Genomic DNA, 17,934 nt, shown 5'->3' with positions numbered 1-17,934 from the left:
ATCACAAAACGGTTTAGACTTGTATTTAGGGCTGACCGTATGTGATCGGATCACCAGACACGCATCCTAATACCAGGTAGAAATGGGCCAAAGTGGCATAAACAAAACCTAATGATCCAATTTATGCCAGCATGATTTGAAAACTTTATATATAAAAAAAGAAAAAAAAAAAAAAGCATTTTGTGTGCTTTAGAGGAAGCAAAGAAATCTGAACTCTGAACACAAAGGAGTTCACATGGTCAGTCATAAATGTGCTAATTTGATTAGTAATCTAGAAAGTGCAAAATCATTATACGGTATACCATTTTTTTAGTAAAAATTTTGAATCCCAGATTTTTAATGTGTCTGACTTTTAAACCCCACTGTACATCCTCTCTGATATTCATGTTCCTAATCCTGATTCCTTTCAGTCCGTCTCCATTCAGCTTAGTTCCTTTTAAATTAGCCACTCTCTCCCTGCTTAACACCTTTAGTCTCATTTAGGGTTTATCATCACCTTCCTGGTACGCTTGCTCTAGAAATGGTAATAGGACTGGGGCGGCCTCAGTAATATCCTTAATATCAGTGTGAGCGACAGATGGATTAATCAAAACCACGCATTTTGAATCGACATAATTTAACTGATGCAAGCACGCATGGTTTATGTTCGCCCTCCATCAAGTGGGTCACGACAAGTGGGACATTTGAACAGAATAGACAGTAATCTATTTTTTATTTTTTGTGACCGTTGCGCTATTTTTAGCATCAGTGAGGGTGGATAACTGGTGCTCTGGATCAAAACAGCTGTTAGGCGACTTGAAGGGAGCACGCAAAAAATGTTGCAACTCTATCCTGGTCGTGCTAAATGGAACGGCCAAGTCGCCTTGTTTAACTGCATTTCCTGGCTGCTTTTTTATTGAGAATGACACTAAGAGCTAGTGCTTCTGGCTAAAGCGAGATTAGCTTTAGTGTGTCAGCGAAGTGGGTCATATTTGGCCTAAAAATGATGACTCAGCACCAGCAGGGTTGTAGCTATGAGGGCTATCTATAGAATATAATACTGTGTCCATCCTAATCAGGATGAAACCTTGCACCTGTGGGCAGAAAAATCTTAGCCATTCACGCCCTAACACAAACACTCAGTGTCACCGTAGTTTGTCAGGTAATCTTGCAGTGGTGCACAAGAAATCTTTTACCTGTACTACCTCACAGTTTTCTCTTTTCGGGAGAACAACATTGCTTGCATGGGCCATGATGTGAGCAGACCATAATCAAAGAGTAATGGATCACACCACTGCACAGTGTATTATTAAGATAATAACTATGGCAACATGAATTCAATGGGGGGTTAGTGCAGGCATAGTGGGTGGCCTTATGGTGTCATCAGTGGCACAGGCCACATTATTATCTTCAAGTAAAAAACCATACGTGTGTCATCATAGCAGCATATAGCAAGCGTGCCTGTTCCATAGAAAGGTATCAATTTTTACTGCTGTAACTATAAATAGACAAACTGCACAGAGCATAAACTCAGATCATCCTGTGCAGATCAGTCTAGTTCCGCTCTTTTATTAGTAGTGCTTGCTAAGGTAAGGTTAGGGATATGAACATATGAGCAAAGTATTAAATTTGTAGGGCTGGGTAAACATACAGATTTTCCAAGTAATCGTGATCTTCATTTGCACTATCCCAATATTGATTCTAGAAATCCCAGGATTGATTTTTTTAATTTTACTTTAAAGTTTACTTCAGTTTCGGTGGTGTTGATTTTTATAACTGTTCAGTAAGTTGCAATTGGACTGCATAGTTTTGGCCCTGTTGTTAATTTTTTTAATTCATATTTTCATAATGTACCAAGTTAGAAAATTCCCTGTATAATTTACAGCATTAGCTGTGAGATTTGTTTTTTTTTAATGCAAGCAAAACTGACAATATAACTGAAATATACCCAAATGAATCAGAATCAAATCGTATCAATCTATTCAAGAGCTTGTGAACTGGAATCGAATCACATTGGGAAATGTGTATCAATACACAACCCTATAAACTTTGATGTAACTACTCTCACAACATTTATGCGTACAGACATGAGCGATCAAATTGTGCAGCTTGTTGAAGGAAGGTGTACTATTGCTTTTCAAAATGAATTGGATGTACAATTTCCACTGGGTGGATGTTAAAACCGGCGAGGAAAAATAAATAAATAAAATAATTCGCTAAAACTTACATTGAAAGAGGGACCAAAACAATATGTATTGCCATATTTCACAATTCAATTGTCATACATCCGATTCAATGTACTGCAATACATCACGATATCACGATTAGTTCGCAATTTAAACTGCACCAAACGCAAAAAGAGACACCCAGCGTGTCTGCGAGTGAAAAACTGAAACTACAAGTTCAGTTTTGCTCTTGTGCATCACAAAGTCTTTGACTTCACTGACAAACGCTATATCAGAGTTTACGCTTAAGGCCCAGGTATACTTCGCTTTTCTGCGTTCCGGAATGAATCATTCCTGGCCGACCGCGTTGCCTTTCAAAGTATACTTTTGTGACCGTGAACAAATACTGACGCATTCGATGCATGCGCCGACAATGTGCACAGACGATGGCCGCGTCCGCAGGTTGAGAAAATCTGGGCCGCGTGGGGTCAGGCTGCACATATTTTGCTGATGACGAAATTTGCATCACGCATACTGTGCACGTAGCAATCAGCATTGCAGACAACCAAAGTATACTTTGGCCTTAACTCAGACAACCTGCTCCATTTTAATTGAACACTTGGCCATGGTGTGAATACACAAATAGATGAATATAAATATCAATACCAGGATCTAAAGTATTGATCCAATATAATTAGAAAAGTATCACAACATATTGATATATGATTGTAGCACAATCCTACTTGGGAGTGGGTCTGTTTGACTTGTGCAAACACCTACCAAACCCAAAACACCTAGCAACTACCTTACATCATCCAAGCAACAGCACAGAAATGCCCTGGCAACTAACAACACAACCAAGCAAGTACCACTCACATTTTCTTTAGAAATTAAAAAATCTAGTTGACTTTATTGTTGTAATACTGTAATATTTTGGGTTTATAGACCTAGCAATACTTATTACATAATCTAATATACAAACCGGATGACCAGCGTAGAGTATCTCTACTATGTAAATGTTGTTTGGAACATATAGCTGTTCTTTTACATTTGTAAAAGAACTGTGACAAAGTATCCAGCACTTCTAACAGTTCACACAAAGACTTTTTGCAATGCATATATGTTAGCTCATTCAAGCAATTGGAAAATACACTTTATATTCCAAAATGTGTGCTGCGCCCTGATGCATCTAAATGGCACAACACAATGACTGTTGGTTTTTACAAGAGCACTCAGTATCAGGTTATCATTCAATAGAATTTAGAGCGTTCCAGCCCTTCCCCCAATCTGTCCTGCGCAGATGAATACTCACTGAAGAACCTTGTAGTTTAACTGCAATTAACGTGTTCTACGTAAACTGTGGGGCACATTTCAGTTAAAAAGACATTAGTAAACATTCTTGGGATTCAGACTCCTAGTGTCCACCAATATTTCTTGCACATACACACTCTCTTCTCTACAGCCCCCCTCATTTCTTCATTGCAGGCACACATTGGCCAATCACTGGCTCTCAGTTTCTTTCCCTCACTCACGGGGAACAGCATCTGCTCTGGATAGAGCCCTGCCAACTGTGCAGTTCACTTTGGATGAAGAGCAATTCAGATCAGAGAGATTTCTCTGACTGGCCCACTTGCAATGGTGTCCTAGCAAAAGCTTAATGTTACATCGCAATTAGGCCAAACAGATTCACAGAGCTTTGTGGGAGGGGGCTCTGAGGAGCTCCAGGTCCCATCTCTACTAGGCAGCAAAGAAAACATCCACTCACATGAAACAAATCTCTCCAAACCCACAGTTTGTGCAAGGTCTCCGTAATCCCCACTCGTTCGCCCACTTTTCAGCCCCACTGATCCTTCAATTGTCCTTGCTCACTCTGAGTGCGCTGTCAACAACTGTTCTAAATCCAATTCATTCTCCGACACACTCTCCACAGCTCCGCCACAGCTAAATTCACCTGTCATCCACATGCATTTTCAATCTGAACTAAGTCCTAGCACCACACATTCCTTGTCGGTACCTGAATCGATTCCGGTGGCTGAGCTGAGACGGGCCCCCGGGGGCTCCCGTGCCGGCGTTGTTGGCGCCGTGTACGGGCTCCCCTGTCGCTCCCGACGAGGAGCCCAGTGGCCGGAGGCGCCGCACATCAACCCTGACTCTGTGGAGATTGTAGCATGTGGGAGAGCTGTGCAAAGGCCTGCAGCATCTCACCATTTCCCCGCAATGCTCCGCAACAGCCCCTTCTGTTGCTGCTGCTGCTTCTTCAGACTTCGCTGACACATGATCACTGTGAGGGGATTAGTGCGTATCACAAGCTTTAGCCCTCTCTCGCACTCCCTTTGTGCATTTGGCCTGGTGCCATCCCTGCTCATCACGTGTGGGCTGCTGAAGTCTGATTGGCTGGCTAGTGAATGGGTCCACCTTCTCCCCTAAGCCACAGCTGAATTCAAAGTCCTGGTGCTACTGGCGAGGCGGTGATATGAAAAGGAGGGGGATGAAGGAGGGGTTTGTAAACAGACAATCCTGTCAGCATGTGCTCAGTGCACCCCCCCCACCCCCTTCCCCCTCTCTCTTTCTGACTCTCTCAAATAAGGATAAAGAGCAAGCTACCTCCTAACTGTTCTGATGAATGCTTCCTGATCTCAGAATCAGTTTCTTTACAAACCTCACCACACATACAAAGCCCTAAAAAATGCAAATACAAAAATGCATCATTACAATCAGCTGTGTAGCTCATTTATAGATAACGTTCCAAATCAATCTCTGCATGCCCTACTCAACACAGTACTAATGGATCTGAAAATTTGTTCCTGCCATCATGTAACTGCTACCATGTACAAATGTAGCCTATATTACTGTAAAAATTAGGGACGTCCCGATACCGGTATCAGAATCAGGTCCTAAACCACGTTCATGTACTTGTGCTTGTAAAAATGTTCAGATACCAAAAACTGATACCATCTGACGTATGAATGTCGCTACGTAAACATTCAATGCACAAATTAAAAATAAATCATGTCCTAGTGAGATTATTTAACAGCAAAAGCTGCGATTTAATGTGGTAAATATATAGTTTGCATGTGCTGTGTGTTTCAAATGTGAGTGCTTCTGAATATGTGGATGCTTATAAAATGCTCATACCATTTAAAGCTCCTTGACTCATTCATGGAAAACACCATCAAGAACACTGCACGCTCCGTTTGCAGCAGATGACAACAGGCAGAGCGGCTAATTCATTCTGCAGCACAAGGCACATACAGACTACATATTTAATTAAATAGCAGCCTTTTGCGGTTTAATAATCACTTTGAGTCACATAGTGACCGGCTTTTTCAGAGTGGGAAGCTGGCATCTTATGTGAGTGCTCTTTGGACATAACACACAGAAACACTTAAAAATGAAAACTCTGCCAAAATAAAAGCTCAATTTAATTAAGGGAAAAAAGTATAACAGAAATATATAACTAATGTATAGTTATTATTCACTGTAATACTACAAATAATAATAATTATAAATCAATAGTAATTTTATTATATTTAAGCAATATCTCACATCTGTGATGCTCTGTTATACAGCACTTTATTTTATAAATATAATTCAAAATCATGTAAAAAAAGATTTTTGATTAAAGTTTTAAGGAATACATTTATTTAAACACCATTTTGATGATAACATTGCAAATTGTTGATATGGAATAAAACAATTTTTTTTTAAAAAAAGGTATTGTATCGGCGAGTACCAAAAAGAAAGTATCGGTACTCGTTCTCTAAAATATGGTATCTCTAGTAATAATTATTTATACACAAGAAAAAGTGAAATGACATACATCATGTTTAACAATGACAGTCTGCAAGTCACACAAACTTAACTCAAAATGTGGCTTTCTATAAAACAGGAAGTAAATCTTCCTGTCTAAACTCATCTTATGATTTGTACATTTACTCTAGCAACAGTTCCACAAACCTCCTCACTAACAGTAAACAAATCGTGAAAAACATATCATTTTAACAAATTTCTCCTGCTAAATCTACATATAAAAAGCATAACAATCTAATAAAAATTAAATTGTTATGCTTTATATCTAGATTTTTCATGCAAATCTAGATCAGATTAATAAAATCTACTTTTAAAATATGACTTACAATTTAAAGTGTCAAAAGAATGACACAATAGGAGGTCTTTTGTTCTTCTTCCTCTAGTTTTCAGCAGAAGAATCTCCTCACAGCTCAATGTCGTTTTACTGGGTATTAATCAGATATTGAATGCTTTTCAAGACAGCTAAGGGCGTGACATAACCACAGAAAATTAACCAGACCAATGAGTGGAGGCTTTTCAGTTACAGTCATCGTGCCCATCCTACTCCCTAAACATACTTGTTACTACAAAATGTGACAGTTCCAAAAACTTTGTGACTCATTATGACCAGCAGTCACTTGATATTTGTATTCATGTTCTGGATTTGAAATCTGTAATCAGAGCCATTAAACCGAAACCTTCCGTTCTTTAATAACTGCTGCGGTCAGATAAAGAAAATGAAACTGAAGTCAAGTTTGCTGCAAATTTCCAAGGGGCTTTTCAGACCGAACTTGTTGTTGCGCTTAAAAAAAAAAAAAAGCTAGATGAAGCACAACACAAAGAACACTTTTTAACTGGACATGGCATCTAAAAAAACTTGGCGCTACTGCACCAACGCAACGGTCTAGCGCACGCTTACATAAGAAAAACAATGGAAAAAGACCGCAGACGGACACATACACATTCGGTGGGAATGATCCCTTTCATAGCACGGAGTTCAGGTCAGGAACAACGCGTTTTGCGAAAGCTGTTATTTGATGCTTTCCGCTTTATTGCGCCATATCTGTAAATCTACAACAAACCCATTGAACTAAAATCTGTCCACATATCAGGCATAATGTAAGACACTGTTCAAAGACTACAGTGTCACCGATCACGCACAGAGCGAGCGGTTGTCATTCACAGCAATAAAGATAGTTTGATAGTGATTCGGAAAATTTGTCAATTACAGTACTAAAAAATGTATACATTTTGTTAGTCCTGATTTGTGAATTCAGATAATGTCACTTATGCTCTTGAAATCCACCTATATTAAAATTTGATATTTTATCTTTTTAATGCGTATAACAAGAGTTTACATGCCAGGAACATGAAACCAACCTTAAATAAATTAGGCTGATTTGTGAATTGTTTCTCAAATTGGTTTCTTTCTGTCAACTGTTTGCAAGTCCTTAAATGTGCACTCAGTAATTGCTTCTTCATTAAAAAAAAGTTTTACCTTTACCTTTTTGCAATACAAGTAGGAAATCATGAGCACTCACATTAAAATGAAGACTCATTTCAGTGATCTTATGAAAGCTGTTTTATTCTACATGGAAAGGGTCTGCACTTGGGGGCTGCCACTGATGTAACACCGAAAAATGTAAGTATGTAGATGTACCTTCAAAAACTGACCACAGTGTGGCGAAGAAGGTCTCATTCCAAACTGGAAAAAGCAGTTTTTCATGGGTCCAGACACACCAGTAAAGTTTTCATCCACCAGATACTTACAACACTAGTCATCGAAATAAAGTGTGGAAATAAAACAGGGTTTAACCACCTGAACATAGTGCAAAAAACCTTGCAAAATCACTAATTTCAGGCACAACTGCATTTGTGAAAAGTTTCACAAATGCATTTTGGAACATTTCAGCACATCATATAGCTCTATCCCCAATGCAGTGAGGAAAAGACACATTTCTATTGGTTCAAGCAAAAAACAAACATGATTTTAGGCCGACCTTCGAAATTTAAAGGAATATTCCGGGTTCAATACAAGTTAAGCTCAATCGACAGTAGGGCTGCAACTAACGATTATTTTGATAATCAACTAATCTAACAATTATTAGAACGATTATTCGACTATTCTGCGATTATTGCAACGATTTATCATTAGCTCTTAACCAATTATTCAGCTTGGCTGGCAGCTCTGGCTCCACTTATTCCACAACGAGAGTGCTTCTGTATTTATTTCTTTTGTATTTTTGTATAATTCCCTCATACTTTGCGATCTACATCACCTGTAGCTGTTTGGAAAGTTTAGAGTGCATCTGGACTGTGAGCTGTGTAATTCTTCCTCTCCTCAGTCAGGTGCGAGCTACAGTGCTGCTCTCGCGCGTCAGAGTTCAATGTGATCTCATGTTACCTTAAATGAGATCAAAGGACAATTCGACAACGAAAATTTGTCGACAATTTTTTTTTATTATTGTCGACGCTGTCGATAACGTTGGCTAATTGTTTCAGCTCTAATCGACAGCATTTGTGGCATAATATTGATTACCACAAAAATTTACTTTGATTTGCCCCTCCTTTTCTTTAATAAAAGCAAAAATCTGGGTTACAGTGAGACATTTACAATGGAAGTGAATGGGGCCAATCCGTAAATGTTAAAATACTCACTGTTTCAAAAGGATATCCGCAAGACATAAACAGTATGTGTTAACATGACTTTAGTGTGATAAAATCACTTACTAACCTTTTCTGTGTAACGTTAGATCTAATTTTATGACTATGTAATCAACAACTACTGTAAAAATGATGATTTAAACAACTTTAAACAGCTCAAATTATGCTTGAATTTTAACAGAAAAATTGATGTAAGCATTTCTATAAAATTGTATGCTTCACACTTCTGCCTTTAAATACCCAACAAAAAAATTGGCCCCATTCACTTCCTAAGTGAAATAAGAGCCTCACTGTAACCTTGATTTTTGCTTTTTTAAAGAAAAGGCGGGACGAGTCTAAATAATTTTTTGTGATAATCAACATTATGCCACAAATGCTTTCGATTGAGCTTAACTTGTATTCAACTCGGAATATTCCTTTAAGCATTTGTGAAAGAAATTTTCAAATCAAGCTTTGTTTGAAACCGGTCAAGTTGCATAATAATTCTATATACCTTGAAATAGAAATTATTTGTAAAAATGCACATTTACCACCTTTCTGATTTAAGGACTTGCAAACTGACAGAAAGAAAAACAATTGTGGAAAAAAAAAAAAAAAAAAAAATCACAAATCAGCCTGGTTAATTTAAGGTTGGTTTCACATTCCTTGCATGTAAACCCTTGTTATATGCATTAAAACGGTAAAATGTCAAATTGTAATTTCAGCGGATTTCAAGAGCGTAAGTGACGTTATTCGAATTCACAAATCAGGACTAACAAAATGTGTCCGTTTTGAGGACTGTAATTGGCTTGTTGTCTTAAAAAAACAAAAAAACAGACAAATTCACCTAAATGCTAACTGCAAACTATCTTTACTGCAGTTTATCATTCAAGCCCAAAGAGTTTAATGGTCTGAATAACGTAGTCATATATATGATACATACATGCAAAGTGTGCATATTCTGTCTGAAAATCAAAACAACTTGCCGTGTTTCCAAAATTATGTGGTTAGAATGAAATGGAACCACTGGGACTTATCCCAAGCAAACAAATAGGGGTTGAAATCATATTACCGTTTAGAACAAGTGAGATTTTTTTCAGTGCTGTCCTATTTAGCAAAATAAATGTCATTTCAGAGCTATTCTTTGCTTGTTCAGACATTGCATATAATGTCTTGTAGCTTTGTTGCCCAACCCTCCTTTCTCCTACAGGAACTCTTGCCATTGTTCATGAAGTGCAAGTGTGCCATGATGCCCTTGAAAATGAGTACTCGGTCAATGTCAGACTGAATCCACTGCATGGACTGAAATATATTTGTGTGCATCACTTCATCAATATAGAATGGATTGGTTTCTGTTGGTCTATTCAAAAGTTTACCTTTTTAGAAGTTCTGAGAGCCAAACACACACCAACTTGGTGTGCAAATATTGGTACATCAATATTACCATTGATGACAGGTCATCAATGGGTCAATGAGTGACCGTCAGACAGTAGCTCCACGTTGGAGGCAGATGTTTATCTCTTGTATGAGGAAGATAAAGCACTGTAACACAGTAGGAAAGCCCCTCACACAAAACTGTCCAATCAGATGCAAGAGACACCGTAACAGAATCTCAGGTGATTCTGTCTCTCAAACAACCAGATGAGCTGACCAGCATTAAAGGACATATAACAGAAAACAATTTCACCTCATTTATTTTGCTGGATAACTAAATGACTTTGTTTACATTAGGGAACCATAAAATGGGCGGACAATATTATTTATTGTTTTCAGCCATTCCTGGGAGCTTAAAATGTTTAAAGCTGTGCTGCTGAAAGAGCCATGACCTCTGACTTTTTGATGCTGGTTTATAGTTTAATGCCAAATTATCATTTTTTTAATTAACCTATTGGTATTAGAGCAGGTCTGTGTGGTAAATTAAAGTGCTCAGCACTGGATAAGAAAAAATATAAGCTTTAACTTTTTAATTAAGTGTGAAAGTGTTGAATAATGTCCTCTGCGAGAGGAGTTGTCTGTGGGGTTTCATTAATTAAAGTGTAACGTGTAAAATTGTGGAACAACTGGTATATAACTGGGCTAGTGCTGACTTTATTTAAGTGTTGTCAAACAAAACATATAGCCAAAATTGTCCTCTTCTCCCTAACAGCTTGTTATTTGACATTCCTAACACAGTGTCACATTCAGGTTTGAAGGGAACAAAGGAAGTTTGCACACCTTGTACTTGACCAGAGTAATATCACATTCCCAATCTAACCTTTGACAAAATGGTTAATGACACACCTTATCTTCTTAGCAACAAAATATAATTTTTGTGTGTGTGTGTGTGTGTGTGTGCCAACGTTTGATTTATGTTCTATGGCAATTTTTGATTTTGCTGATTCATTTTATGCTGACTTAAAGCTGATGTTTATAAACTTTTCTGTGTTAAAAAACTTCCTCCTGTCCCAGTTTAATATGCAGCGACAACTATAAGTAAGACACTCATTGGTTAATTTTCCTCAAGACTGTAAACACTGCGTCTCTGTGGCGCTTTAAAAATCCTTGTATGTTTTGAGCGACCCGCTTAGAGTCGCCCCAACAACGTTACTCAACCAATGGTGTGAGTTTGGGGTGGGACCATTTGAACAATGGTAGACGAGGGGCATATCCAGTAAGCTGTTTTGATAACATCGTTTCTGTTTGCAATTCCGTTTGGTGGCGCTAGTGTTGCAGAAATTACATCAGCTTTAATTAAAGAAACTCTTCCCTTCCTTTTTCAAACACATCATGTATCATCATGAAATGAATGAAAGATTACTGCAATATTATTTAATATCAAACCTTGCCAATTGTCATTCAAAGAAACACAGCTGTGATGCATAGTGACATGGACAAACATCATGTGGAGTAACACTGTAGGTTAGATAGGCCACACTGCAGCTAAATACGGTTGTTACTCCTCTTCAGAGTGCTTAATCCCATTTTGTACACACAGAATGCGGTCATTTTCAGGACTGACAACCACATTCTTTCCGCATTACCATTCAATCCGCATTATGTCAGTATCCAGAGACATCGAGGACATTTCAAACACTCTGATACCATCAATGTCCCAACTAAAGTCGAAAGCTTTGCGTAAAGTACACAGAACAAAACCTTGTGGGCTTAAATAAGAATGTGGGCAAAAGGGTTGACAATGCTTTGGCAATGGTGATGCTTTGCAACAGCGCCTCGTCAGTGCCTGTGTGGGGAAGTTTTCACACATGAGACTGAGTGCTGGGTTGCAAAGGTATGACCAGTGGAAGCGAGGATACGAGCAGGGAAAGACACTGAGACTTTACCTGAACTCCATTGGCAATACGTGGTGGCACCTCAATGCCAAGCTTCTGCAGCTGGCGATCTTTATATCGCTCATACTGGTCATATCCTATGTAGCCGCCACCGATAGCTATAAGAAGTGGAAGAGGCCGTACATGGACCTGAAGTCCTGAAAAGCCTAAGATAAACAGAAATATGATATTAAATTTATTCATCAGCTGTTCAAGGTGACAGTCAATTTAAGGGAATATTGACACTAGGGCTGTGTCAATACAATCAACTATTGATATATCACGACACTTTTTCTCACGATATTGTATCGATACTTAGATCCATGTATCGTGATATTTTCAGGTCAGTCAGAGATGTTTCTATGAGGCACGAAAGAGACTGAAACTGATCCAGCAGGATTCGCGGTTTCTCTAACGGACATGCTGGACCTCTCTCACGCGTTTGGATCCAGGGCCGGACAAAATTATTGATTTTCATTTGTAAGATCCCAAGATCGCTCTTTTTTTTTTCCTATCTGCAATCCCCAACAATCAGATGTGCATAAATACTTCCCATTTGCTACAAAAAATTGTCTGTGATTAACCACTGGCAGGTAATTTTTTAGATTTCACTCACCACTGTTTAAGAGGTGTAGTGGCATAGATGTTCATCACAGAGAGATCTTTTCACTGCAGGATGAGAGTAAAAGTTTTGACTCTTTCTGTGTAATGTGAGTCCAAAGACTAGATCCAAGCAAACCATTTGTTGTTTAATAATGTCTCTTTTAATATCCGTTCTGTTCTCTACAGTCAGTTATTTATCAAATACAACAAAAGGAACATTTAATTCTAATCACACATAGCATGAATGCTGTAAAGAAGCCATTCGACCAAACAAACTCTACTGTCAAAGTCCCTGCCACAGCTCTTAAAGAGACAGTACTGTTTTAGCGCTTGTTCTACATATCTAATTAATTACCTGTAAATATACAAATTAGCCACGTAAACTACAAACATACTGTATATATGCAATATCATATATGCCATTTCTATACACCATATTTATTGATGTAATTACATGGACTCAATTTTTTAAAAAGCTAAACTGTCACCAAAATGATGAAAAACGAATGATAAAATTAATTTGTAAAATTTCTTTCATACTGTATGCAAGCCAAATGGACATTATAACTGAACTATACCCAAATTCATTGAAATTATAAGCGAAATCGAACCATGATATCATGACATATCGAATCGTGACATGTGTATCGCAATACGTTTCGTATCATGAGGTGGCTGGCGATACCTTGCCCTAATTGATGCAATAGAGATCAATTCCAGACATAAATGTTTACTAGATACACATGAAAATCATTCTTCAAAAAGAACACCACGTTCAATGCATTGAAATAGTATAAGCGGTATAATCGGATTTTGGAATCAAACAGGGAGATTTGAAATTGAGTGGGATTTTGCGACCCGGATGTCTAATTGGTCAGGTACCGTAGGTTTTACTAGGGTGGGCAATATATCGGTAGACATGATAAACCATAGAAATTTGACAACCGGTATACATTTTGGATTATACATTTGAAGTATACATTTTGGAAAATCGCCACCGCATGGCAAGAAAAGGAAGTCAAACATCTCAAACGGCAAGACGGCTTGATATTCTAACCAACACTGATGAGGACAATGTGCTAAAACATTGTGTCATGCGGGTTTTTAAACTACACATCATCACCTTAAAATTCTATTTGAATTGTTAGATATTAGGAAACAAACCGGCCATGTTTGCCTTCAGATATCCATATATTTTCTATAGAGATGACTTAAATCACTAAGAGCCTAATGAAGTGTTTATTTTTGTTGGATATTATTTAACTTATTTATTACATCCTTTGTGCATTGCTTTGAGATGATGATGATGAGTTTCTTGAGGAAAGTTTATAATAATAATAATAATAATAATAATAATAATACTAGTCCACAACATCAGACTGCATTGGGACATAATGTGAAATTTAGACTTACGGTAAGGTTGATTTAAAACCAAATTAAGTTTTATTTATTTATTTTTTGTTTGTCAAGTTATATAAGATATGTAATTATAGAAGAGGAAGTAATTTACATATATAAAAAGCATTTAATTAACTGATTGGATTTTTTTAAGTAACTATATTGTGATCGATATCGTTATTGTGATATAAAAGTACTCATATCATGATACAAGATTTTGGTCATATCGCCCACCCCTAGGTTTTACATAATACAGAAATTTACTCTACACTGGGTATTTTCAATTGTCTATAGAACGCAACAGTCAGATTCCAGAAGTAAATTCCCATTAAATTTCTTCCATAGGCCAATTCATTATTATTCCCCCCCTCTTTTCTCCCAGTTTGGAATGCCCAATTCCCACTACTTAGTAGGACCTCGTGGTGGAGCGGTTACTCACCTCAATCCAGGTGGCAGAGGACAAGTTGCCTTTGCTTCTGAGACTGTCAATCCACGCATCTTATCACGTGACTCGTTGTGCATGACACCGGAGACCCCCAGCACGTGGAGGCTCATGCTACTCTCCATGATCCACGCACAACTTACCACGTGCCCCATTGAGAGCGAGAACCACTAATCGGAGGTTACCCCATGTGACTCTACCCTCCCTAGCAACCGGGCCAATTTGGTTGCTCAGGAGACCTGGCTGGAGTCACTCAGCACACCCTGGATTTGAACTCACGACTCCAGGGGTGGTAGTCAGCGTCAATACTCGCTGAGCTTCCCAGGCCCCCGGCCAATTCATTCTTAAGGATAACTTATAAACCTATCATGAGCTCCGAGGTTGTGAAGCGATGGTATATGCTTCTGTTAAAGCGATCAGTCAGTGTTATTTCAACTTAATTTTTCAGAAATTGTTTAAAAGTGGAATTCCTGTGGAAGAACTACACTACCCGTGAATCCTGAAAAGAAAGCTCCACCAATCAGAGAATCGGAGTCCAACAAAGCACGCCAAACAAGCGCTGCAGCGACCACCTACTGGCCACTTAAATGATGTAAATATCACAATATTTTGCAACAAAATTATAAGTATAGAAACAGTATATTTTAATCAACAACTTAAAATCAATAGTTTTTTGTTTTTAATTCAATTACGTCATTCGCAATGCTTCATGGGATTGAAGTTCATGACCTCAGGGAAGACCGTGAGTACACAGGCTTGCACCTTTGCCTGATTTTTAAATATATATATATATATATATATATATATATATATATATATATATATATATATATATATATATATATATATATTGCTTCAAATCAATGTTTGTAATGTTGTGATTCTGGTTGATTTAGTTCATGACTTATTACTTTTATGAAGGATCATTTGAAACCCCTATGGAAGAAATGAAACCCCATGCCTCCTGCGCGCCGGGACATTCTCAGCAGCTTGATAGCGCCATCTAAAGGATACGTACAACTGATTTACCTTCCCAAAGAACTTTCTGGTGCTACGAGGCAGTTCATCATCAACATGTTGATGAATGGCCAGTAAAATGGCGAACATAAAAACGTGCGTTGAGAAAAAGCATTTAGTTTATTCCACGTACCTTTTAAGAATGCCTTCTGATGACTCCATCTGATACCACAGGTTGTGTGCAGCAGCAAACTACATACAAGACAATTTCACATAGTGTTCAATTACAAATAACGCAATTGTGTAATTGGCAAATAACATGAACATGAACCTTTTTAAAGTAGTGTATTAAACAGATGTTTGATGTATTAAAAGGACTGCTTGGCACTTTGCCGGAGCTTGATTCGTTTGGGGAAAACACGTGATCTGTGACGTGCGACGCTTTGGTCGGCCGTGAACCACGTGACTGCTTCGGTACCTGGTTCAAAAGAACCGCAAATCCGACAAGTTTGAACGCAACACAGTGACATTAGCACATTTTACTTCCCTGTTAAGAAAATGTTACTGCCCGGCCCACAAGCGTATTTATTTTCCAATCTACACGTTAATAATCCGTTATTAATATACTCCTATATATTGTTTGTATTTTTTTATTTTTTTTAACATAACACATTCACTTCTCAACTCATATATGAAGCCCCTACTGTTTGAGCCTTAACTTGGTTATTACTTATTTATTACCACTTTAGTGAACGAATCACGAAACCGACATAATAGCGTTGACGATACATGTTACTGCTTCTAACCGTTGTCAGCTTCAGCGCGTTACTAGGTGCGCTTCATTTTTTTTTCATCACCAGATGGCAGTAAACTGAACCACGTACAGAAGGTTCGAGTAATAAACCCGATTCCAATACGTTTGTAATGAAAGCCCCAGCGCTTGAGAAAGCTTTATTTTCCAATCACGACATGGCACACTTACCTGCTCTTTCGTGTCCCAGCAAGGCGGGGAATAAACACTGTGCGTAAGACCGCTGCCATGATTCTTGTATGCGTTTAAAATGTCTGCGACTCTGTTGTCATCAAAAAGCGCACAGACGCCATCTGCTGGAATGGAGTGTTTACTCTTAACCACGGTAAAAGTACTTTGGTGGTAGTGTACCGTGATCCAGTGGTGGTATCATACGGTAATACCATAGTACTTTGACAATGATGTGACGCTCTTTTTTTCTTTTTCAGATCTAGGCTATTAAAGGGATAGTTCATCTAAAACTGAAAATTCTCTCATCATTTACTCACCCTCATGCCATCTCAGATGTGTAAGACTTTCTTTCTTCTGCTGAAGACAAACAGAGATTTTTAGAAGAATATTTCAGATCTGTAGGTCCATACAATGCAAGTGAATGGTGACCAGAACTTTGAAGGTTCAAAAAGCACATAAAGGCAGCATTAAAGTAATCCATACGACTCCAGTGGTTAAATTCATATCTTCAGAAGTGATATGATAGGTGTGTGTGAGAGACAGTTCAATATCTCCATGGCTGAGTTCAGAATGGCATCCTACCCATACTACTTTTGCCATATGGCAGAAATAGTAATAGTATGGTAGTATGCAATTCCGAACTCGGCCCATTTTCACTTTAACTTTTTCTTTTGTTTTTGACGATTCATATTCTTTGTGCATATTGCCACCTACTGGGAAAGGAGGTGAATTTATAGTAAAAAAAGGACTTAAATATTAATCTGTTTCTCACCCACACCTACCATCTCAAGATACAGATTTAACCACTGGAGTCGTTTGGATTACTTTTATGCTGCCTTTATGTGCTTTTTGAACCTTCAAATTTCTGGTCACCATTCACTTGCATTGTATGGACCTACAGAGATGAGATATTCTTCTACAAATCTTTGTGTTCAGCAGAAGAAAGTCATACATCATAGAGTAAATGATGACAGAATTTTCATTTTTGGGTGAACTATCCCTTTAAGCAATACAAAAATACATTAAAAGTGCAATTTACATAAGATTACTTGAATACACATTTACTATGATGAACATGTTTTCAGTTTCTGAGTTCAAAGACATTTTGAATTTTGAATTTTTTCTGGGGGGTAAAGTAAAAATGTCTAAGTGGTGTGACCATTTGGAGACAGTAAGATAAAAATATACATCTAATTAAGATCTGAAATTCCTGAAAAAGAAAGTAGTTTGGAATAATTCCTTTAAATAAATAAATTCGGTTTTTTTATTTTTTTAATCCCCTTTTCTCCTAATTTGGAATGCCCAATTCCTACTACTTAGCAAGTCCTCGTGGTGGCACGGTTACTCGCCTCAATCCGGGTGGTGGAGGACAAGTCTCAGTTGCCTCTGCTTCCGAGACCGTCAATCCGTGCATCTTATCACGTGACTCGCTGTGCATGACACCGCGGAGACTCACAGCATGTGGACGCTCATGCTACTCTCTGCGATCCACGCACAACTTACCACGCGCCCCACTGAGAGTGAGAACCACTAATCGTGACCACGAGGAGGTTACCCCATGTGACTCTACCCTCCCTAGCAACCGGGCCAATTTGGTTGCTTAGGAGACCTGGCTGGAGTCACTCAGCACACCCTGGATTCGAACTCGCGACTCCAGGAGTGGTAGTC

The 17,934-nt window shown here is 38.2% G+C and overlaps 1 protein-coding gene across 6 annotated transcripts in view; it reads right to left on the bottom strand.

The window, feature by feature from the left end:
* pisd (phosphatidylserine decarboxylase) overlaps window positions 1–16,373 on the bottom strand; it is a 39,070-nt gene extending 22,697 nt beyond the window's left edge. The window contains exons 1-3 of one of the 6 annotated variants that reach the window (XM_051674053.1): window positions 16,267–16,368; window positions 15,478–15,536; window positions 11,897–12,051 (exon numbers count right to left, since the gene is read on the bottom strand). In XM_051674053.1, the coding sequence (XP_051530013.1) occupies window positions 11,897–12,051; window positions 15,478–15,536; window positions 16,267–16,325 (273 nt within the window). In that variant the 5' untranslated portion in view covers window positions 16,326–16,368. Of the gene's footprint in view, window positions 1–4,158; window positions 4,451–5,279; window positions 5,377–6,280; window positions 6,429–11,896; window positions 12,052–15,477; window positions 15,537–16,266 lie in introns of those variants that run through there. The other 5 variants (XM_051674061.1, XM_051674081.1, XM_051674072.1 and 2 more) reach the window with 5 other exon arrangements.
* Between the last annotated feature and the right edge of the window lie 1,561 nt (window positions 16,374–17,934).

The sequence above is a fragment of the Myxocyprinus asiaticus genome, chromosome 3, assembly GCF_019703515.2.
Source record: "Myxocyprinus asiaticus isolate MX2 ecotype Aquarium Trade chromosome 3, UBuf_Myxa_2, whole genome shotgun sequence".
Lineage (NCBI taxonomy): Eukaryota > Metazoa > Chordata > Actinopteri > Cypriniformes > Catostomidae > Myxocyprinus > Myxocyprinus asiaticus.
The sequence above is the reverse complement of the archived record's forward strand: the minus strand, read 5'-3'. Positions and strand labels throughout refer to the sequence as shown.